The sequence below is a fragment of the Panicum virgatum genome, chromosome 1K (assembly GCF_016808335.1).
Source record: "Panicum virgatum strain AP13 chromosome 1K, P.virgatum_v5, whole genome shotgun sequence".
Lineage (NCBI taxonomy): Eukaryota > Viridiplantae > Streptophyta > Magnoliopsida > Poales > Poaceae > Panicum > Panicum virgatum.
The window spans coordinates 27,771,861-27,793,427 of record NC_053136.1 but is presented as its reverse complement, the minus strand read 5'-3'; the positions used below and the strand labels follow the sequence as shown (position 1 = coordinate 27,793,427).

At 38.6% G+C, this 21,567-nt stretch overlaps 5 protein-coding genes across 5 annotated transcripts; 2 read left to right on the top strand and 3 right to left on the bottom strand.

Moving 5' to 3' along the window:
* Positions 1-14: 14 nt before the first annotated feature.
* LOC120654140 lies at positions 15-5,548 on the top strand. Its single transcript, XM_039931702.1, has 15 exons — positions 15-568; positions 1,102-1,734; positions 1,827-1,994; positions 2,174-2,248; positions 2,346-2,556; positions 2,635-2,700; positions 2,826-2,888; positions 3,697-3,795; positions 4,047-4,233; positions 4,326-4,512; positions 4,619-4,717; positions 4,822-4,974; positions 5,067-5,179; positions 5,272-5,344; positions 5,438-5,548. Exons 2-15 carry the CDS (start codon positions 1,102-1,104, stop codon positions 5,546-5,548), a joined length of 2,238 nt encoding a protein of 745 aa, XP_039787636.1. The 5' UTR covers positions 15-568.
* Positions 5,549-6,355: 807 nt separating this feature from the next.
* Positions 6,356-8,065, bottom strand: LOC120654128 (protein FAR1-RELATED SEQUENCE 5-like). The gene has a single exon (XM_039931694.1). It carries the CDS (start codon positions 8,063-8,065, stop codon positions 6,356-6,358), a length of 1,710 nt encoding a protein of 569 aa, XP_039787628.1.
* A 344-nt stretch (positions 8,066-8,409) lies between these two features.
* LOC120651931 lies at positions 8,410-9,684 on the bottom strand. Its single transcript, XM_039929577.1, has 7 exons — positions 9,525-9,684; positions 9,307-9,399; positions 9,186-9,227; positions 9,035-9,103; positions 8,854-8,949; positions 8,688-8,756; positions 8,410-8,599 (listed from the first exon to the last, which is right to left on the bottom strand). The coding sequence occupies exons 1-7, from the start codon at positions 9,624-9,626 to the stop codon at positions 8,435-8,437; spliced, it is 636 nt and encodes a 211-aa protein (XP_039785511.1). The 5' UTR covers positions 9,627-9,684; the 3' UTR covers positions 8,410-8,434.
* Positions 9,685-10,604: 920 nt separating this feature from the next.
* Positions 10,605-15,650, top strand: LOC120700882 (oligoribonuclease-like). Its single transcript, XM_039985088.1, has 3 exons — positions 10,605-10,818; positions 14,840-14,930; positions 15,224-15,650. The coding sequence occupies exons 1-3, from the start codon at positions 10,720-10,722 to the stop codon at positions 15,343-15,345; spliced, it is 312 nt and encodes a 103-aa protein (XP_039841022.1). The 5' UTR covers positions 10,605-10,719; the 3' UTR covers positions 15,346-15,650.
* A 483-nt stretch (positions 15,651-16,133) lies between these two features.
* LOC120700873 (7-dehydrocholesterol reductase-like) lies at positions 16,134-21,343 on the bottom strand. Its single transcript, XM_039985082.1, has 13 exons — positions 20,830-21,343; positions 20,460-20,685; positions 20,033-20,088; positions 19,318-19,420; positions 19,172-19,237; positions 18,974-19,087; positions 18,686-18,812; positions 17,553-17,653; positions 17,293-17,418; positions 17,143-17,207; positions 16,963-17,044; positions 16,805-16,887; positions 16,134-16,599 (listed from the first exon to the last, which is right to left on the bottom strand). Exons 1-13 carry the CDS (start codon positions 21,102-21,104, stop codon positions 16,533-16,535), a joined length of 1,491 nt encoding a protein of 496 aa, XP_039841016.1. The 5' UTR covers positions 21,105-21,343; the 3' UTR covers positions 16,134-16,532.
* Between the last annotated feature and the right edge of the window lie 224 nt (positions 21,344-21,567).

The following is a 21,567-nucleotide window of genomic DNA, read 5'->3' as shown; positions in this document are numbered from 1 at the left end:
AGGGCGGCGGCAGGGAACAGGCGAGGAAGGGAGACGGCGGCGGGGAGACGGGGAGAAGGGAGAGGGGGTAAATGCAAAAGTTTCTTGGGGGTGTTTCACAAAAATGACAGGATTCTCGAATTTTTCTTCTTTTCATCGAAATAAATATTAGTATGAGGGTCTAAGTGAAAATTATACAGACTTGGGTCCTGTACCATCGGGATGATTTGGGTTTAGTTGTGATTTTTAGAAAGTATGAGTATTTTTCTGCAAAGTAGCCAGAGCTCGCGGGAGGCGACACGGGTCCTGTTTTCCCCGTGGGACGCGGAGAGCTGCTCAAACACGGCTTTTCTATTTATCGCATATGCAATTTTTTTTCAACCCATCGCAGAAGCTGTTTCCGTGCTCGGCTTTTCTTCATTAACCGGCCCATTAAGCCCCGCGGCCCATATTTGTCGTGCGTTTCGGCTTGTTCTGCTCGTTCTTTTCTTCTCCCCCCGTCGTCTTATCCTGAAACCCTCCGCTAGGGTTTCGGATTTCTACCCCAGCTGTCGAGGCGATTTCACTTTTTCCTTCCATTTTCGTTCAGGTATGTTGTTCACTTTGTAGATCCATCGATCCCTTTATCCATTCCGCTAGAGCTCTCTAGTCCGTTACCTCTCATGTATTTCCATGTCGTCGTTTTTCCTTCCATTTTTGTTCAAGTATGTTGTTCGTTTTGTAGATTCATCGATTCCTTTCTCCATTCCGCTAGAGCTCTTTAGTCCATTACCTCTCAATGTATTCCCATCTCGTAGATTAGTTTATTTCCTTTTTGTCAGATACAACTTTTTGTTAGTATTCGGTGACATTGAAATGGTTATTTATTCGTCATGGTTTTTCGTCGGTTAATAGTGATTTTTGCTTCTCCAACATGGTTATCCGCTCAGGTATCCTTCATGGTTTTCATCAGTCCATAGTGTTGTCTGTTTGATTTTGTGTAGTACAATCTATTTTGGTCAGTCGAAAATAGTTGATAGAGTTATGTGGCATTTCGTATTTTGTTTCTAGGTGTTCTTCAGTTTTCTTTCTTGTTCACACTGATTGTGCTAAGAAAGAGTTATGATGTATTTTTGTTTCTAGATGGATCATGTCAAGATCCGTTTCTCTAGTATGAGGTTCCAAAAGGTCATTGATTCACTTTCTGAAGATCAAAAAGGCTTTGTTGTCAAGCATGGTCTTCAAAATCTGATGGGTGTTCGTAAGTTCAGCATTCCCATTCCTCTCCTTGAATGGGTCATGGGTCAGGTCATCACTGATTCATCTGAATTTAAGCATAGAGGGAAGTCTTTCAAGTTGACAACCTATTTTGTTGAACAAATCATTGGAATTCCATCTGGAGACATTCCTATTATCCTCGGTAACTGTGCTAAAAAAAAATCTAATACATCAGTTCAGTCAAATTCCGCTCTTCTCCCCGGATCAAAGGTCTCCATTCGTGACGCTGTTGCGAAGCTTTGTGCTGAACATGATGAAAATTCTTTTATCAGATTGTTCATGCTGGTTTCTCTTTCTACTATTATCTGTCCAACCACTCAGAATTTTATCAACACAAATTACCTTCCTTACCTCATGGATATTTCTGAAATTAAAAAGTATGATTGGTATAATCATGTCTTGAGTTACCTTTTATCTGAGGTTAAGAAATATCAAGGGTTTATTTCTTCAAAAGATGATGGCCAAATATATGTTGGTTCTTGCCTCCCTCTCATTGCAGTAAGTCATTTTGCTATAATTATTTGGTTTTGGTCACTGAAATTTCTATTCTAAGTATCCTATATTTATTTATTTCTTTTCTTATGGTACAGATTGCTTACATGGATTTTCTAGACTTCAGTTCTGACTATGCCAATCATCATAACATATCATACAAAGTGCCCAGATTTTGCAATGTGTCATCTGCTGATTTCTCTTTTGTGGCTACTGTGGACCGTAATTTGAAGAATCCTGGCCGCCCTTCATTTGGTGTTCTTCCAGTAAGTTTTATAATCTACACACTTTATTATTTTTTTATTCTCACTGTCTATCATATTTTTCTTTTTCTTAGCTGCAGCTATCTTTCGTTAATCCATTTAATTTAGATTTTCACAATTTAAGTTCTAGTCCACTAAATATACATATATAATATGTCTTGTTAATCTGTTTCTTTTCACAGTTTCGCAATTTAAGTGCCACTCCATACTTCAAACTACAGCCCAAGGCTCCTGTTGATTCTGGTCCTTCATTTCAAGTTTGTTTCACACACCCTCTTTTTTTCTAATGTGTATTTTTTTTGTGCATATGGTGTTTTCTCCCTTTTTTAGTAACATTACTTCCACTCTTTGTAGGTGACACCTAGTATTCAAGAATTAATCAACAAACATTGTGACTCACTGAAGACTGATGTTTCTGATGTAATTGTTCGTCAGGGGCCAAAAGCTTACTCTGACTTTTCCACTCAAGTTTACCCTGTTTTTCTGAATCGGTTGTCACTGCTGTCTACTGAGATCTTTAGCTTTAAGGAGTCTGGTCAGTATGTTCATCATGATAATACTTCTGGTAATCTTAATCTTAATTCAACTTTGGAGGGATTTCATTTGTTTCACAAAGAGAAGCCTCAAATACATGATTGGCCAGATCCAGTTTTTTCTGACAGTGACACAAGTATTCAGTCACCTATCTCAATAGTTGAGGAACAGCAAGGTAAACCTTATCTTCAACTTTTCTATTTGCTACGAACTTTTTTAAATTGTTTAGAAGTTTATATAGTGTATAACTTTTAATTTTTGTACTTTATTTTTTGGCCTGACACTAGTTTACTTTGGCAGAATTTTCTGCAACTGCACATGATGCTGAAACTAGTACTGAACCACCAGATAAAAATTCCAATGGTATACATCTCAAAAACAGATCTTGTTTTCAACTTTTCTTAATATTTTTGTTAAATTTGCTTGGTACTTCTTTTAATAGTCTCAATTTTGTTTTGGAACTTTTATCATTGTTGAACATTATCTAGAAATTTTCTATTTGTTCCAAACTCCTATTAGTTCAATTTTTATTAAATTGTTCTGATAGCTTCGAAATTTTTGCCAAACTTATATCATTGTGCACAACTTACAAATTTGATCCAAACTTATATATTTGTTCACATAACTTTGAAATTTGTGCCAAACTTTATATCATTGTGCACTACTTACAAATTTGTTCCAAACTTATATATTTGTTCACATAACTTTGAAATTTGTGCCAAACTTATATCACTGTGCACTACTTTTACATTTGTTCCAAACTTATATATTCGTTCACATAACTTTGAAATTTGTGGCAAACTTATATCATTGTGCACTACTTTTACATTTGTTCCAAACTTATATATTTGTTCACATAACTTTGAAATTTGTGCCAAACTTATATCATTGTGCACTACTTTTAGATTTGTTCCAAACTTATATATTTGTTCCAAACTAACGTGCAGAACTTTTAAATTTGTGCCAAACTTATTAGATTGTTCACATTTGTCCCGCACCTTGATTTTTTGCGCCGCACTTATATATTTGTGCAGAACTTTTTCAATTTCCGCTGAACTTATATGATTGTGCAGAACTTTTACATTTCTGCCAAACATATATTATTGTTCTCATTGTGCTCAACTTTCAAATTTCAGTACATAACTTTATCATGTTTTTACTTCTCTGACAGCTTGTTCAGATTTCATTGATCTAATCACACCAGCAAAAGCTTGCGCAACGGAACATGAGGATACAAATTTTATTGAGCCACTAGAGAAGATCTGCCCTGGTATCTTTTTTCTCTCATCCTTCAATTTTTTTGGATATACTATATCCAACTATCATTTTCAAACTTTTTTTTACATTCATTTTACCAGCTGATGTCTCTCAAGCAAGAACTCCAACAGACCCTGTTCCTATGACACTCAATTCAGATCACCTTACACATGAAATAGAAATTGAAAACAATGGTATTCAGATAACAGTTCATATTTTTTTGCCATTGTTTTTTTTCTTCTAACTTGTTTTTAAAATCTTCAGTTGGTCCAAAATGGAAGACTAGAATGGGTTCAAGTACAATTGACAAAAAGAAAAGGAAGAAGAGAGCTGCAATCCCATTTGATGATGATAACTTAGATATCAAGATTAAACTAACTAATGAAATGGAACAATCTTATATCAAATATGTTCGCTTGGATCATATTTCAGTTAATGATGATGAACCATCGTAAGTGTTTGTGTTTTTTGATTTTTCGATTTTTTTGGTTCTTATTCACTAATAGTTTTCTGCTAACTTTATATTTCTTTACTGTATTGCAGTCCCACTTTCATCTCAATTTTTGGCTTCAACTGTTCTTATAAAAATTTTTGCCTATCACTTCAACCTAGAGGACAAGTTCTAGATGATCTTATGGCTGTCTATGTTCAGTTTTTCAACCAAGATCATAAGCAAAACTCTGAAAGTCGATTTCAGCGTAACAAAGTTGCATTCACGCCATACTTAGTGGTATATATTCTAATCTACTTCTCTAAGATCTCAGCATTTTTTCTATTATTTTTATATTTCTGTTAACCTTGTTATCATTTTCCCCATCTCATTATTATTTTTTTAGGGAAAACTGATGATGGATCATAAAACTTATATTCCAGAGTCAAATGAGTCTGAATTGACTAGAATCAATGAGGAAATGGATATTGCTAACGCTGATATGGTCAGTATAACACTACATTAGCTTACTTAATTTATTTTTGTTCATCAATCCCTAGTTAATTATTTTTCTTTGTCTTAAACTTTTATTTCTTTTCCCACCCATAGCTATTGTTTCCTATGAACTTCAATGGCCATTGGATTATGATCTGCATCAACTACCTGGATAAGAAAATACAGTTTATTGACCCAGCAACTCGAGTGTTTTCTGCTGAGACTGCGTTACCTGAAAATACTATGAAATATGTGACAGACAATTTGGTAATGTTTTTCATCTTTGATCATTTTTTTAGGTTCGAAATTTCCAGAGAACCTTTAAATGATGAAATATATTAATCATTGTTACTTTTTAGGTTCAAAATTTCCAGAGAACCTGTAAAGTGGCACAAATTTTTGATAGAGACCTACAACAGTACTCATTTACAGTCCCACAATGCCCCAAGCACTCCGCATCTGCTTTCCAAAAGTAATTTATTTTCTTCTTCCATTATCTATCTCAAAATTCTACTTCTATACCAATAAGAAAGTAAAATTTTATCTGTAATCTTTTTATTTCAGGTTTGATTCCGGCATCTTCACTATGATGTTCATGGAGTATTGGAATGGTTCACTCTTCAAGACAATGGGTCATGTAAATATTTTTTTCGCCACATACTCTTAAGATTTGTTATTATAATGTTTTTAGTCCAAATTAATTTGTTTCTGTTCAACATTGTCTTTGTAGGCTGAAGCAGACAATTTTAGGAAGTACGTGGCTTTCAAGATGATGAATTCAGCTTTCAACGAAAAAGCTCTCAACCAAGACCAGACACTGAGTACTGAGGAAAAGGAATGAAATATTCTATCATAACTAGAGGCGTGTACTAAGACAGATTGCTCATGTTTTTCACTGTTTACTGAATATTTTGTAATTCTTAACCAGTTGATCGACGACTTTATGTTGGGGGTTCAGACAGAATTACTTGACTTTTCCAATGTACGGCTTGTGAAATAAATGTTCTGGAATGCTTCAATGAACTATTGTACAGTTACTTTTTTTGCAATGTTATATCACCCTGTGTACATCCTGAACCTTTTCAATTTTTTTTTCATTATACAACATTTATTCATGTTTTGCAAATTTCTGCAGTTATTAGTTTTTAACCAAAAAAATCTTTTCAACTTAAGAAAAAGTTCAGAAATCTATTCCTATTCTTATAAAATTGTTTTACCAAACTTTCATAACTTTTCAATATTTACATCAATAGTTTATCTAGACTAAAGGAAGTTTTATAAATTAAATTGTTTTTACACACGAAAGTTAGGTTATTATCAGCCTACGATCTTCAAAATTCTTCAAAATTTAAATTATTTCGAAACTTTTTTTAAATGTTCCCAAAACATTATAAATAAATTTATGCAACTTCCTATCATCCTAGAAAAAAAACCTAGTACGCCCATCCACTTCATGGAACTAAGTTTTTCAATCTTATTTTTAGCAACTCCTGATTCATTTTTGGCCAGCCTATTTTTTTCACATGTCCTCCAACATAATCAAAATCTTCTACTTTGTTGTAATACATAAAAAACAAGTGTTATTCCTAATATTTAATAGTTCCTCATAGCATTCAATAACATTTATAAATTACATCGATTAAATAAATCAACTACAGATATTTAGATTTGCATCCTGTACAGATGGAACAACATCACAAACTTCCTTTGTCTTTGTTTGCTTTGACTTCTTAGCCTTTGTTATCTTCTCATTTTCACCCTGCTTTTTTGGATTTGCTTTTTTCTTAGCTGCAGCTCTCTCTTGTTGGATCTTTTTTTCCTTACTTTTCTCTGCTGGCCGAAATAATCTGTGCCCTAAATCAACACTAACTGCTTGAACAATTGGAGGATCTTTGTACATGACCTCACTGGTTTGACTAACAGCAACCTCCTTACTCTCAAACTTCTTGAAAAAAGTTTCAACTTGCCTCATCAACTCATCACTTTTCACTGAATCATTGCAGACTTTAGAGCACATTTCGGAAAAAGCATTTACCATCATAGCATGCCGCAATACTGCTTCATCACCTGATTTCCCAACATCCTCGACTGCTTTAAGCTTCTCCTTTTTTAGTTCGTCTTCCAAGTAGGCTTTAGTCCATCTTTCCTTGATATATTTTTCTGGTATATTGTTAATGCAAAGCTGTGTAAATAATCTTAGCACATGACAACAAAGAATTCCATCTCTCTTGTACTTTTTGCAAATGCATTCATATGTATTATTGCCCTTGTCAACTTCTATATCAAAACTCTTCCTGTAAAACTCAATGTCATCATGGTCAATCAACCTATGAACTTTGTATTTCACATTGTTTTCTATTTCTTCTATAGAGTATGCTGAAGAATAGTGTATTTCTTTCTGGAATTTCAGAAAAATATTTCTTGTGTACACCTGAGCTGCATGCCTTTCAATCAGATGCATACTAGCAAACACTGGCTCTTGAACATTTGACTCAAATCTATCCCTTCTTTCTGTCTCAGCTTGTTCTTCCTGGAATATCTCACATTGCTGCAGAAATGTTTCGATTCTATCCTTTCTCTTCACATAATCTTTAAAAGAAGCATTTGTGCTTTCGCTTCTTCCAGTAGTCTTAATGAATGGACAAAACACATGCATGAAGTATGCTGGTGCCCACATACTTCTTGAATTCCACATCAGTTTCAATGATGAATTTTCTATTTCATTATACTTTTCTAGCACTGCAATCCACCCTTGATCAAATTCTTCTTTATTGATTGATCCATAAATGACCCTCTCCAACTCTTTTCCAAACTCTGGTTTCTCTTTCAATATTGTTCCTAGATTTTCCCTCGCATTCCTCATTATATGCCAAAAACAGTTCCTATGAATTTCTGACCCAAATATTTCTGATATTGCTTTCTTCATGGCAGCATCTTGATCCGTTATTATTATTCCTGGTCGTTTTCCATCCATTACTTCCATCAGGGTATTGAACACCCAACTGAATGTCTCTGCTTTTTGATTCTCTAGAAGAGCATATCCAAAAATCACAGTTCTTCCATGACCATTTATACCTACTACTGGGGCAAATGGCATATTGTATTTGTTTGTGCTAAAAGTGGTATCAAATGAAATGAAATCTCCATATAACTTATAGTTCAACCTTGATGACGAATCTGTCCAAAAAATACTTTTAACTATGTTCTCCTCATCTGTTCTCATAGAATAGTAGAACCCTGGCTGATCCTTTTGAAGTTTCTTCACATAGTTCAATGTACTCTGTATATCAGTATTCCCAATTTTCTTCAACCGATCAGCTTGCTTCAGATTTTTCAGCTGAGTCCTTCCAAAAGTCATGTATTTGAAGCTACCTTTCATTTTCCTGAATATTTGCATAATTCTTCTAGGTTTTATCCTTGCTTCTTGCAAAATTCTCGAGAAATTCTTCTCCTCTTCTGACATAATTCTGTGATTAATGAAGAATTTTGTCAATGAAGGGCTACACACTAACTGATGATTGTGCTCCAACTCAACATCACTAAACTCCCATCTTTCTCCTTTTAACACAACAACGACCTGCATCTTGCAACTAGTCCCCTTCACAACTGATCTCTTCCTCTTTTTTGTTGGATTATTGGGCTCAGCTGCCTTCTTGCTTTTATTGCACATCAGAAATATTTTCCTGTTCTTATAGTTCCGGCCCCTAAAAACTGCAAATCCATTGAGTTACCCATATATGTTTACAAATCTGTGTGCTTCATTGAGTGTATCAAAACTCATTCCAATTGCAGGCTTGTTTGATCCTTCAGCTTCATCAGGATTTGGGAAATAATATTCTTCATCTTCAGCAAGTGCATCCTCTCCTTTTTCATCTGAATAGTTGACATCTTCCTGTAAGGTTATTTATTTTTAGTTTTTCAGTTGTTTTCAATTTCATTTTTTTGGCAACCACAGCTTCATCAGGATGCAAATGTCTTACCTCTGAATCAATCAACTCTTCATCAAAAAATGGTTTCATTTTTCCTGAACCCTCTTCACCGACTCCATCCTGTAACAATACATTTGCAAAATGAAAATATTCATTACCTTTTTTGCAAAACAAAAAAAATGGTTATGAACTCAGTATTTTTTTTCCATCATATTACCTCTGTTTCGTTCTGACCATAGAACCTAAGAACAGAGCCAACATCAATTTGATCACTGATCTGCTCAGCTATTTGAGTTTCTGATGTTGAAGCAATCTGCAATTATAAATTAAGAGAAGCACAGTCAATAAGTTACACAGTTCTAGGATAATATTAATAATAACAAAAAAATATTCATTACCATTTTCATAACATCTTCATTCTTCTCAGCAATCATTTCATTCCTGGAACTTTCATTATCCTTCATTTTCTAGTTTCAAAAATAATTACATTTACAAATTACATCTACGGAAAACAATATGTACAAATTTGAAAGCAATATGAACTATTACCTTTCTCAATTCTTTGACAGCATTCTCAATTCGATTATCAATCTGTGTAGGAATTTTTGACTAATTAACATCTTAATTCACATTGGAAAGCAAAATAAAATTCTTTTGTGCTAAAAATTACCTTGTTCATTGATTTTTCAACAGTTTCACAAGGTTCAATCAACATTTCAGAATCCTGTTCATTGGTTTCAGGCACAAGAAGTATTGAAGTGTTCTGCGATTTGTTAAAAATGCAAGAGATATAATAATTCCCGATGTTGTACTGGTAAAAAAGAATCACGAAATCACGAAATCTTCGCGACAATCTTGTACTGGTACAAAAGAATCACGAAATAAAACCTGGCACAAATCATTCCCGATGTTGTGGTGGTATAATCCTACAACAGGAACCTTCTTTGAGTCCCTCTCGATGGTTGAATTGTCCTCCGAAGAAGGATTCATGGTTCTACTTCTCCGGCGGCGGAGTTTGTCATCCGCCAGATCTTGGCGAAAGAGAGGACGCAAGGCAAGGAAAGAGTTATTTTCCCCTTTTTCCTATTCTGTCCTTGGTAAAACAACTAAAGCCTTGGGGGTATTTTAGTATTTTTCCCCTGTAACGAAGACGTCTAAACCCTAATCAGTTTTGTCTTCTCTCCCCCATTCTATTTTTCGCCACAGAGTCCATGGAGAGCGCCGCCACCAATCCTTCCCCATAATTTGCAATCCCCACGAACTACCTCTTCGTCCAATGAACAACAGGTACCCTTAATTCATCTTTTCAGCAAGTTTACCCTGTTTATTTCTGACATCTTAATCTAATCCGCTGGTTTTTGGATTTGGCGCTCTCACCCTGAAATTTCTTGTTCTATGGTTTCGGATTTATCATGCTATACCTTAATGCAGTATCACCCATTCCTTCGGAGACTGAGATTAGAGAAACCTGATTCCTTACATCCTCAACTGTTCTTTTCCAATTCTTAACTTTGTAGATCGGCTCAGATATAAATGAATAAAGTTCAGTGGATTACTAATTCGTAGGTTTTTCTAGAACATATTTTGCTGGTTGTTCATGGATCCTACTAGAATAGAAGTTCATTTTTAGATTAATAATTATCGCATTCGTATATTTCTGGACCCCATTTCCTGCTTGTTTTATTGAATCCTCATAGATCACTTGGTTCATCTCTAAATATGATGCTCACCAATAACTTTACTTTTTCATTACCATCTCTTAGTATTCTACTAACAGTTTTTTATTTGAAATACCAGTTGCAACAAAACAATGTCAAAAAGTTCTGGTAAATTCAAAAAACCAGCACCACCTTTTGGTTACAATGTAAAGGTAATTACCAACTTACATGAAGTTCATCTAAATTCTTTCTTTTGGCTAACAGTATTGCATTATTTTAGTACAACAATTACATCAAATCATAAATATTCCCCACCTCTTTATATCTAACTAACTAGTTGTCATACTGAAGACATTAGATCTCAAGAGTCCGCTTTCCTGAATTGCCATAGTCAATGTAATGTTTTTTCTTATTTTCTTCTACTGATGCATTGGCAGGTGTTAGACTTCGTTAGGAGGCATATAAGTTCAGGCACCCCATTATTAGCTGGGAATTCTGTTTATGTGGATTTATTATTTCTGAAGGTTAGTATGAATAACTTGAAATCCTTCTTTTGTCTCATCGTTGGTGCAGTTTCTTTTACTTCTACTCTGCACTTCTATTAGGTCTAATGTACCCCCAAGAACAATGAAAGTAGTACACTTGACCTTCAACTTCTGAATCAAATATTAAATTCCCTCTTTTTTATGGAACCAATTCATATAGGTAGCTGGAACGTAGGGTCCCTAACGGGTAAGTTGCGAGAGCTAGTTGATGCAGCAATTAGGAGGCGTGTAAATATTATATGCGTTCAGGAGACTAAATGGAAGGGCCAGAAGGCGAAGGAGGTTGAAGATACTGGCTTCAAGCTTTGGTACACGGGGGCAACACCGGGTATGAATGGTGTAGGTATCTTGATTGATAGGAGCCTTAAGGATGGAGTCGTAGAGGTTAGAAGGTAAGGCGACCGGATTATCCTAATCTGGATGGTGGTTGGAGATTCGGCTTTGAATGTGATCAGTGCCTATGCCCCTCAGGTAGGCCTTAGTGAGAGCACCAAGATGCAGTTCTGGGAAGATCTAGATAGCATGGTTAGTACCGTGCCTACCAGCCAGAAACTCTTCATAGGAGGAGATCTCAACGGCCATGTGGGTGCGACTAATGTAGGGTTCGAGCGAGTGCACGGGGGTTTTTGGGTATGGTAGCAGGAGTCAAGAGGGGGAGGATGTGTTGAACTTCGCGTTAGCCTACGACTTGTTGATAGCGAATACCGTGTTTAAGAAGAGGGAATCTCATCTTGTGACGTTTCGTAGTGGACAACACTCGAGGCAGATCGACTTTATCCTTGCTAGGAGGGATGATAGACGTGATTGCTTAGATTGTAAGGTGATACCTGGGGAGTGTGTTGTCCCTCAACACAAGCTTGTGGTGGCGGACTTTCGTCTTCGGGTACGTGTCCACCGGGACAAACGTGCCAAGATTGCGAGAACAAAGTGGTGGAAGCTTAGAGGAGAAGCGGCACAAGCGTTTAAAGAGAGGATGCTAGGTGAGGGGCCTTGGGAAGAAGGAGAAGATGCAGATGACATGTGACTAAAGATGGCAACATGTGTTCGAAAGGTGGCCTCAGATGTGTTTGGCGTGAGTAGGGGAGGCAAACAGGAGGGGAAAGACACCTGGTGGTGGAACGACGAGGTGCAAAGGGCTATTAAGGAGAATGAGTGTTTCAAGCGCCTCCACCTTGACAAGAGTGCAGCCAATATCGAGGGCTATAAATTAGCGAAGAGGGTTGCAAAGCGAGCTGTGAGTGTAGCAAAGGGTAAGGCGTATGATGACCTGTATCTGCGGCTAGGCACGAAAGAATGAGAGAATGACATTTATAGGATGGCTAGGATCCGCGAGCGGAAGACAAGGGACATCAACCAAATCAAATGCATCAAGGATGGGACAAATCGACTGCTAGTGAAGGATGAGGAGATCAGGGATAGATGGAGAGAGTACTTCGACAAGTTGTTTAATGGGGAGAGTGAGGGCCCTACCCTTGAGTTAGATGACTCTTTTGACGATACCAACATATGCTTTGTGAGGAGAATTTAGGAGGTAGAGATCGGGGATACTTTGAAGAGGATGAAGAGAGGTAAAGTGATGGGCCCTGATGGTATCCCCATTGAGGTGTGGAGATGCCTAGGTGACAGAGCAATAGTATGGTTAACTAAGTTTTTTAACCTCATTTTTCGGTCAAACAAGATGCCGGAAGAATGGAGAAGTATATTAGTACCTATCTTCAAAAACAAGGGCGATGTTCAAAGTTGTACTAACTACCGTGGGATTAAGCTGATGAGCCATACGATGAAGCTCTGGGAGAGGGTGAGCATCGCCTAAGAAGAGTGACAAGTGTGACCCAAAACTAGTTTGGGTTCATGCCTGGAAGGTCCACCATGGAGGCGATTTTCTTAATACGACAATGGATGGAGAGATATAGGGAGTAGAAGAAGAACTTGCACATGGTCTTTATTGACCTCGAGAAGGCGTATGACAAAGTACCGAGAAATGTCATGTGGTGGGCCTTGGAGAAGCACAAAGTCCCAACTAAGTACATTACCCTCATCAAGAATATGTACAAGGATGCGACGACGTTTGTCCGGACATGTGATGGTGACACCACTGACTTTCCTATTAACATAGGCCTACACCAGGGGTCAGCATTGAGCCCTTATTTATTTGCTTTATTGATGGATGATGTCAAAAGGGATATACAAGGTGAGATCTCTTGGTGTATGCTCTTTGCTGATGATGTGGTGTTAGTTAACGAGAGTATGACAGGGGTCAATAGGAAGTTAGAGGTGTGGAGACGCACGTTAGAGTCGAAAGGGTTCGGACTTAGTAGGACTAAGACTGAGTACATGATGTGTGATTTTAGCATGACTAGGCATGAGGGGGGAGACGTTACTCTAGATGGGCAAGTGGTGGTCCAGAAGGATACTTTTTGGTATTTAGGATCGGTGCTACAAAAGGATGGTGACATTGATGAAGATGTTAGGCATAGAATTTCAACTGCCTGGTTGAAATGGCGTCAAGCTTCCGGCATCCTTTGTGACAAAAGGGTGCCACAAAAACTAAAAGACAAGTTCTATAGGACAGCAATTCGCCCGGCGATATTATACGGTGTTGAATGTTGGCCTACAAAAAGGCGACATGTCCAGCAACTGAGTGTAGCAGAGATCTATGCAGCACGGATACGGTATCGGGCCGATACGTATACGGGGATACGTCATTTTCCCAAAAAACCCGATACGCGGATACGTTTTAGTAAATTTTTATAAAATAAATATTAATGCATTTTAATGGTAGGAAAATGAAAATAAAAAAGAAAAGAAGAAGAAACTAAGAAAGCAAAACCAAAAGACTAGCAAACAGCCCATATAACCTTCTCTTTCTCTGGATCGGTCGATCAGAAGCAGATCCTCTGCTCTCTCTCTGCGATACGTTCAATAGAGTACCCGATACGTACCCAAATAAGTATCCGATTTATGTTTCATTTATTTTTTTACGGATACTTCTCCGATACGTATTCGTTGTGTATCCGCCGCGTATCGGTATCCGATACGTATCGGATACGTAATTCGCACCTCCTCTAGAGTATCGGGGTAACGTAGGCAGAGATGCGGATGTTGCAGTGGTTTTGCGGGCACACAAGGAGAGATAGAGTCCGAAACAAAGCTATTCGGGATAGGGTCGGGGTGGCACCAATTGAGGAGAAACTTACCCAACATCGGCTGAGATGGTTTGAATATGTTCAACGGAGGACTCCTGAGGTGCCGGTGCGTAGTGGGGTTCTTGAGCGGGTTGATAATGTAAAGAGTGGTAGATGTAGATCTAAACTGACTTGGGATGAGTCGGTTAAGAGAGACCTTAAGGATTGGAATATCTCTAAAGAGATAGCTTTGGATAGGAGCGCTTGGAGACTATCTATCAATGTGCTTGAACCATGACCTTTATTTCTTTTAGTTTTCATCTCTAGCCTACCCCAACTTGCTTGGGAAAAAAGGCTATGTTGTTGTTGTTGTTGTTGCAAGATAATTTTTACCCCGATGCTTTCTTTGGAAATTTTGCTGCTGATATTGACGTGGTTTTGCTTTTCCCACTAACCAATTAGTCTCAAATTCACCATCTAGACTATCTAGGGATGTTAAAGTACCTGGGTTTTAGGTGATGAGGTGCTTAAATAACATTTTAAGGATGTTAAAAATAATGCTTGTTACTACCTGTGTTCACAAATTATCACTATTTTCTTTTGGATTGTGCCTATAAAGTTAATAAAATTACAATGTTAATATTTCTATTGTAATTAATTTTAAAATATTGATACTCTGGGTTTAAGGCTTTGGAAACTTGGCAAAACATGTCATGTAATCATGACTGAACGGATGTGGAGCACATTAACTATAACATATTTCTCATTATAAAAAAGGATGGCTATCCCCACTTTGTGAAAGCATTTTCCATTTCAATTTTGAGGTATTTTCAGCTCTTGGTGGATGACACTTATGTTTTCTGTTTTCCTGCCAGAAGTATATGCCACAGCTTGCAGCCATTTTCTCTCATGTAATTGTTGATGTGAGTAGTGTGATGGCTCTGTGCATGCGATGGTATCCCAAAGGTAAACTAAATCTGATGACCGATGGCCATGAATAAGCACTTCAAGTTTCTGAAGTTGGTAGTTACAAAATGCTTAGAAGTGGCAACATGTTACATGTTTTAGCGTCGCTATAGTTTTCATTTGTAGCTATTTGGACATACCAAATTAGAATTTGCAGCAATCCAGTAAGGTAATGCGGCTGTGGTTTACCATATGCTAGCATCTTTAAGGACCACTGTGAATGTAAGTAATCTTGAAAGACTTGTGAATTGATGAAATCTGAACTTGCTCTTTTGTCATTTTACCATCCACAGAAAGGAAGCAAACTCCAAGAAAGCAGAAGGCCCACAGGGCAATGGATGATATCAAAGAAAGCATCAGAGAACTAAAGTACTACAAGGACAACATTTTCAAACCACAGAAATCCAAGCGGTAGCTGCATGAGTGAAGTATGCAGCCACCATCGTGTTGAATAATTGAATCGACTGAGAGCTTTTCAGGTTGAAGGTCTCATGCCGCTTTTGAGCTCACATGCAAAGGTTCCATTGATGTTCTGTATACATTGTTTAGTATTTGGGACTTATGGCGTATTCTTGGTGGGATTCTGAACGTTACTAGATGAACCTCCTCGTTACTGCATCACGTACATTTACATGTATAGATTGCAATTACTTGGCTACTTCCTATGTTAAATGGCATGGTGTCTATGATTGGCATAGATGCCACCTCAGCCTCAGCATAGCTTGTGCCCCTGCAAGTGTGTGATATCCTTCTAAGCAACTTGAAGGGCCATGCAGTTTCTGGTTCCCTAGATAAAAATGCACATGGTTTTTATCGATGTAACAATGAATATGAGCATTTCCCACGAGATTCATCTTTAACGATGCACACAGATAATCCCCTCTATATTTATATCTACAAATATTTAGGCATATGTTATGATGTTTCGAGTAATAGCGCACCTCTTCCTTTGTTTTTCAGGCTCGAGCATATTATTTATTAGAATGCTAGCATGATCAGATCCTTAGTTAAAATTGTGCCGTTTGCCTAATTTTGTTGAGTTCCTTACGATCTTAAAGATACCACTGATGCATGTTAAAATAAAATAATGAAACAAATGCCCAGGTACTTTTTTCTCAAGCAACATGTTGCAAACAGAACTCAACCCCCCCCCAAACACCCACACACAAAAAAAAAAAGGAATTGAACCAAGAAGCAAGCAGGAACAGCATACAAGCTATTACATACCCATACACAATGCACAAAATGTTTTGGCAAAGGTAAAATATTTGAACCATAGCAACTATAGTTACATTTCGTACAGCACAGTATTATTCAAGCGAGCATCTCGGTGCCTTATTGTTATGCTGCCTTGTGACTCTAAGCGAAAAATACCCGACAAGGCAGAGTACTGTCCTGCACTTTAATTCCTCCCGTACTAGGAACGGCGAAAGAAACAATCCAGTCCTGGGTACATCACATTCAAGGTAGATGCCGAGCTGCCTACATCTAATACTGCATACAAGGGAAGCTAATAGCATTGAAGTTACACAAGCTGTGGCAGATGAAGTTGAAGACTGGAAGCATCTGCCGAGCTGAAGAGAGTTGCAGCATCTTAGATGCTCAGTAAATGCCAGGGATGACCCTGTAAGGTACTTTGTTGCAGTACATCTTCCAGAACTTTCCATACCTGTGGGAATGCAGGCAACTTGCATCAGATTACTTATCCGAGATATACAAAGTGCTGAATTTGTAACCAAGTATCCTGGAACATTAATCTTTCTTAATAGAATGGGTACAATATTTCTAAAATGAACATTAATCTTGTGCCAATGCTAACCAAGAACAAAGACAAATATTTAACTGATCTGTTAGCGATTGTCATGTTTACTTACTTTGATGAGCACCGATCATCATCCCTCTTTGCTCGGTCAAACAATAATATTGTAAGAAAGATCACGTAGAAGTATGGTAGGAACTGCAAACACAAAAGGACCAAGTCACAACAATTCTGAATAAATTTGCACGTGTAGCACAATCAAGACAAGCTTACATGACTGAAAAGAGCAGGAACAGTCCAGAAAAATGCAGATAATATCTCTGGGACGTAGTGGAAGTGTCGTGACAGGCCCCACCTTTTAAAATAGATAACAAAATCTCTGACCGTTACATTTCATTGCAACATATGGTTACAAAATTTTCTATGAACCATGTAAAGAATTCAAAAACTCACCATCCAGAAGTCAAGAGAAGACTGGTTTTAGTTTCTCCCTTTGTAGTCTGATATGAGGCAACAATCTGAAATTTTGCGCCAAAAGAGAAGCAATTAAGGCATGAATTTACTATGGATTAATTTTGGAACCAGTTAGGTTATTGTTCTAACCTTGGATGGAGCCTTGCCCCAGACTGAGCATTTCCCATTTGTGCGTCGAAATTCTTGGCGCTGGCGGTCACAATCATAGTTTATGTATATGCACAAAATTCCAGCAAGAAGAATTGAGAGTGCAAGCTGCAGAAATATTTGCAGAGGACAAAATTAAGCCTTTGAGATTAAGCTCGTAAATAAGCAATGGATAGAAAGCAAACAGCATATCAAGAAACTACAAGGTACAGAAAAGTAAAGAAAAGGCTTCTGTAGAGAACCTGGGGACCCAAATTCACAGGGTGGTTTACAAGGTACATTCCAGGAGAGGTGTATATGGATGGAACCCAAACCAAGCATCCCCAGCAAATATAGAAACCAGCTGGTGGGAAATCATGTCAGAAAAATAATGAGAACAATAAAATATATCACCAAGCAATTTATAGAGTGCACTTAATAAATTGAAAACTAAATTTTTATACAAACTTATCCTAATATATCGAGGGTTTCTTATGAACCCACTGTTCCCCTGGAACAATTGTAATTTAGAAGAAACAAACATGTTCATTATAGTAGGGCCATCCATCAATGCGTTTGATTCACACACCAATGGAATTGATGGTTCAGGCCCTTATATAATTATATAAACTCCTTTATCATTATTTTTAAATAGATTCTAAACCATTTAATATGCACTATCTAAGGGTTCGAAATCCTTGCTCAGTAGGATCAATTTTGTGTCTGAACCACCTGGCAATTGTAGTAACTCATAATAAGGATTTTGCCCAGTGCCCGATGGTTCGACGGCAGTGAAATGGTTGTGATCTTATTAAAAAAACGATCTATTTTGTGTGTTATACACCAGAATTCTATGTTTATCACATAGGAACTGAGTTAGGGTCAGTTAGTTGGTTCTGGCTTGAAAGTGAGAATGTACGCCCAGTCCAAAGTTCAAGCCCCTGTCAAGGCGAATTCTGGCAATTATTTCTTCTCAATACAAAGCTGCCTCGTTCCTCCTAGGTTGGTCTAGTTTTTTTGGTTAATTTAGATAATATCGATTGTCCTTCGAGTTTATTAAATTGTCATGACAATTGTTTCTTCATTACATGCGGCAGTAGACGACCAACATAGCTTGCAGTTTTGTGACCACATTCGAGCAATTACATTATGTGAGCACTTCCACACATGAAGTTAATGTTGTTCAAATAGAATCTTATTTCACTTACTTTTTAAGAAGAAAAATTATCAATGCGAAACAAATTGAACATTAGTTTTTAAGAAGAAAAATTATCAATGTGAAACAAATTAAACATGCATGCAGAACTTTCGATAAAAAGATAGCTAGTTGATAAAATAATCATATATCATTTAGTGAGAAAACAATTGCAATTAAACGCACAATAGAGTTGTATACCTCTATCGTGAGCAATGTCCATGGTACACCAATATCCAGATTCCCACCAAAAGAATTTAGTGATATAGATCAACATCAGTGCAGTATTCACAAGCATAGAATCTGCGACTCTGCCATTCATTTCATACTGCAAGTTTCAAAGAATCAACCGTAAATCCAAGGGATAACTTCATTATATAATGCAGACTTTCCATTTTTTAATTGGCAAGGTATTACAACAACACATCAATGAGCAATAATACCAAAAAATATGAACTAGCACAACAGATGATATTATAATATTCTGACCTGCTTTATGCAGTAGGTTACAGCAAGAACAGCCCAGGACATCATGCCAAAACGACAGTTTGTGAAGACTTTGATGTCAAAGTACTTGCCAATCCGAGGGTACAGTTCCATACCCTGGAAAATTATGCGTTATAACAATGGGCCAGCAAAGAAGCATATAATTTGTTATCAAACGCATGTATATTCAACAATGCGTACCCAGTAGAAGTCAATTATCAGATTCCCTGATGATCCTGAGTCAGATGAAGATGGAGCTACATGACCCTGGCAAGGAAAAGAAAATGTTAACGAAATGAAACATAGTAGCTAATAAAGGAAACAAAGATATTTTTAACTAAGCTCACCTTTATGTACAGAAAAATACAGAATACAAAGCTTCCAAAAACAAGAGCAGAGAATATCTCCCCCAAGTGGTCATATACTATTGCAGGGTTAAATATTCCAAACCTGACACAAAACTTTCTTTTTGTCAGTGTGTGGTAACATATGCTAATGTACACAATTTCTGAGACTCAATACAAAATTTGAAAATGGAAATGTGTGTTAAAAAGTTGGGGAGATATAGCAAACTACTTTCTATTTTTGTATAACACAAAGATACATAAAAATGCAAGAGGAATTACCAAAAGACAGAAAAACTACAAGGATAATACAGGGAAGTAATTGACCACTTAGAAAATTACTGTTACTTTGGTGTCCATGAGATCCAAGGTTCCAGAACTTTATTTTGCTCTAGTTGCGAGATGGATGAATAGCCAAGATACATGCATGGAGTGTTGATAACAGGTAAACTGTAGGATGTCAACATTTATTCATCTCACTTATGCCCTTCAACACCTCTTGAAAGGAAAGAAATGGCAGTGGAATAATTTTATATCTGGTATGAGTCAGATCACATTGTAAGCTTGTAACAGTTGACACGGGACCATCATGTTTATGGCGAATGATCTATGATCTATCCAAGATCAGTTAAATACTTTTTACCAAAAAAAAAGAGAGAGAGAGATAAGTTGATTTTACAAGGATAGCAGGTCCACCAAAGAAAAAGGATAGCCTTACCACCACAAACCGAGATAAGTTATCAAGGTCACTGCATATGCTTGCAAGCCATTTGCCTGACAACAAAGAGAAGGGTAATAAACAAAATGTTAGGCAAGTACTAAAAGCTTGACCTATTATGGACTAGTTTGCTCAGAGTGAATCCAATGAATCCCAAAACAAGATTGACCATGATACAAATAACAATTAAAGACGCTACTCCTATTGTCACTGATGCAGCAGGTAGTCGGGCAATTTTTGTTCAATGTTGTTCAAGTTAGTAGTAATTAAGAGAGAAAAGCATGTGCAATCACCAGGAAAAATATGTTACAAATAAGGTAGCAATGGGCAATGGACCCTCCTCCATTTCAGGCAATGTGGAACAATTCGATTTTAGCTAAGGGGCAAAATGCATATCAAGTTTGACACCAGGAGTGACAGCACGGACCTTGTAGACTGGCACGTTCCCCGTGGGGGAGATCGGGCCCTCGAACCGCTTCCCGGGGAGCAGCAGCTGCAGGACGGCCTCGAAGAGCCCGAAGCCGAAGATGATCTTCCACGCGACGACGGTGGGCATGGGCCAGATGGCCTTGAGCCCCTCCACCAGGCCGTGCTCCCGGAGGTGCTCGTAGGTCTTCAACACCGATCCGTCCGCGTGCACCATCGTGTACCACCTGCACCGCGCCGAGCAAAATCAATGCTAACAAACAGCCGAATCCGCTCTTAGTGCGTGTGACTCGGGGTCGATCCGAGCGGGGGGCCAGGAACGCGGCGCGATTGGAACGAACAGGGGGGCAAGAGGAAGAAGCGGCACTCACAGGAGGATGACGAAGGGCGGGCAGAGGGAGAGGAGCGCGAGCATGGAGCTGTAGGTGACCAGCGCCGAGTGCACCGTGGCCGGCGCCGCGGCGGCGGCCGGCTTGGCGGCGGCGGCCGAGGAGGAGGGCTTGGCCTTGGCCATGGCCTCCTCGCGATCTCGCGCGGCGGTGTGCGCGGGCGCGGGGGGTGAGAGTGAGATGGGTGTGGGGATTGGGGAGGAGGGAGGGGAGCAGGGGGTTTTTACATTTTTACCATTATAATGAATGATATTCATCAGATTATCACTTTTAAAATGACACCTACAACTATACCAGCGGAGAGAAGTTTGAGTTTCATTTTTACCACATTTGCTGATGTGGCACGCCACGCCAGCCGCACGCGCTGGCACCCGGTCAGCAGGCTCAAGTGAAATGTCCTTCCTGCCCTTGATCTGCCCCTCTCTCCGACATCTGGGTCCCGCAGCTCATCTCACTTCCATGTGGGCCCCACACGACAGCTCTGTCCCCTACCTCCAGCACCAAAGCCACTGCTCTGTCCTCCCCTCGCCCTGCTCCGCGGCATCGCCGCCACCGCGACCCACCCACGCCGCCTCCACCACCGTGAGCGCCTCTGCCTGGCCGTGGGGAGGGAGGGAGCTTGCGCAGGCCGGCAACACGCTGGTGAGGGAGGGAGTGGAGGACGGCCGTGGCCGGGAGGGAGAGGAGGACCACCGTGGCCATGGCCGGAGCCGAGCCGAG

Excerpts from the sequence above, each read along its gene's own strand:
- LOC120654128 (XM_039931694.1), bottom strand. The coding sequence starts at position 8,065 with ATGACTTTTGGAAGGACTCAGCTGAAAAATCTGAAGCAAGCTGATCGG.
- LOC120651931 (XM_039929577.1), bottom strand. The coding sequence starts at position 9,626 with ATGAATCCTTCTTCGGAGGACAATTCAACCATCGAGAGGGACTCAAAG. Across the intron at positions 9,400-9,524 it reads TCGGGAATGATTTGTGCCAG|AACACTTCAATACTTCTTGT; the intron begins GTTTTATTTCGT and ends AACAAATCGCAG. Across the intron at positions 8,600-8,687 it reads AAGAGTTGATTGATTCAGAG|GAAGATGTCAACTATTCAGA; the intron begins GTAAGACATTTG and ends ATAACCTTACAG.
- LOC120700882 (XM_039985088.1), top strand. The coding sequence starts at position 10,720 with ATGCATTGGCAGGTGTTAGACTTCGTTAGGAGGCATATAAGTTCAGGC. Across the intron at positions 10,819-14,839 it reads TGGATTTATTATTTCTGAAG|AAGTATATGCCACAGCTTGC; the intron begins GTTAGTATGAAT and ends TTTTCCTGCCAG. Across the intron at positions 14,931-15,223 it reads CATGCGATGGTATCCCAAAG|AAAGGAAGCAAACTCCAAGA; the intron begins GTAAACTAAATC and ends TACCATCCACAG.
- LOC120700873 (XM_039985082.1), bottom strand. The coding sequence starts at position 21,104 with ATGAATATCATTCATTATAATGGTAAAAATGTAAAAACCCCCTGCTCC. Across the intron at positions 19,088-19,171 it reads TGATAATTGACTTCTACTGG|GGTATGGAACTGTACCCTCG; the intron begins GTACGCATTGTT and ends ATAATTTTCCAG. Across the intron at positions 17,654-18,685 it reads GGACATTGCTCACGATAGAG|CTGGTTTCTATATTTGCTGG; the intron begins GTATACAACTCT and ends ATTTCCCACCAG.
- LOC120654140 (XM_039931702.1), top strand. The coding sequence starts at position 1,102 with ATGGATCATGTCAAGATCCGTTTCTCTAGTATGAGGTTCCAAAAGGTC. Across the intron at positions 3,796-4,046 it reads ACTAGAGAAGATCTGCCCTG|TTGGTCCAAAATGGAAGACT; the intron begins GTATCTTTTTTC and ends TAAAATCTTCAG. Across the intron at positions 4,718-4,821 it reads ATATTGCTAACGCTGATATG|CTATTGTTTCCTATGAACTT; the intron begins GTCAGTATAACA and ends TCCCACCCATAG.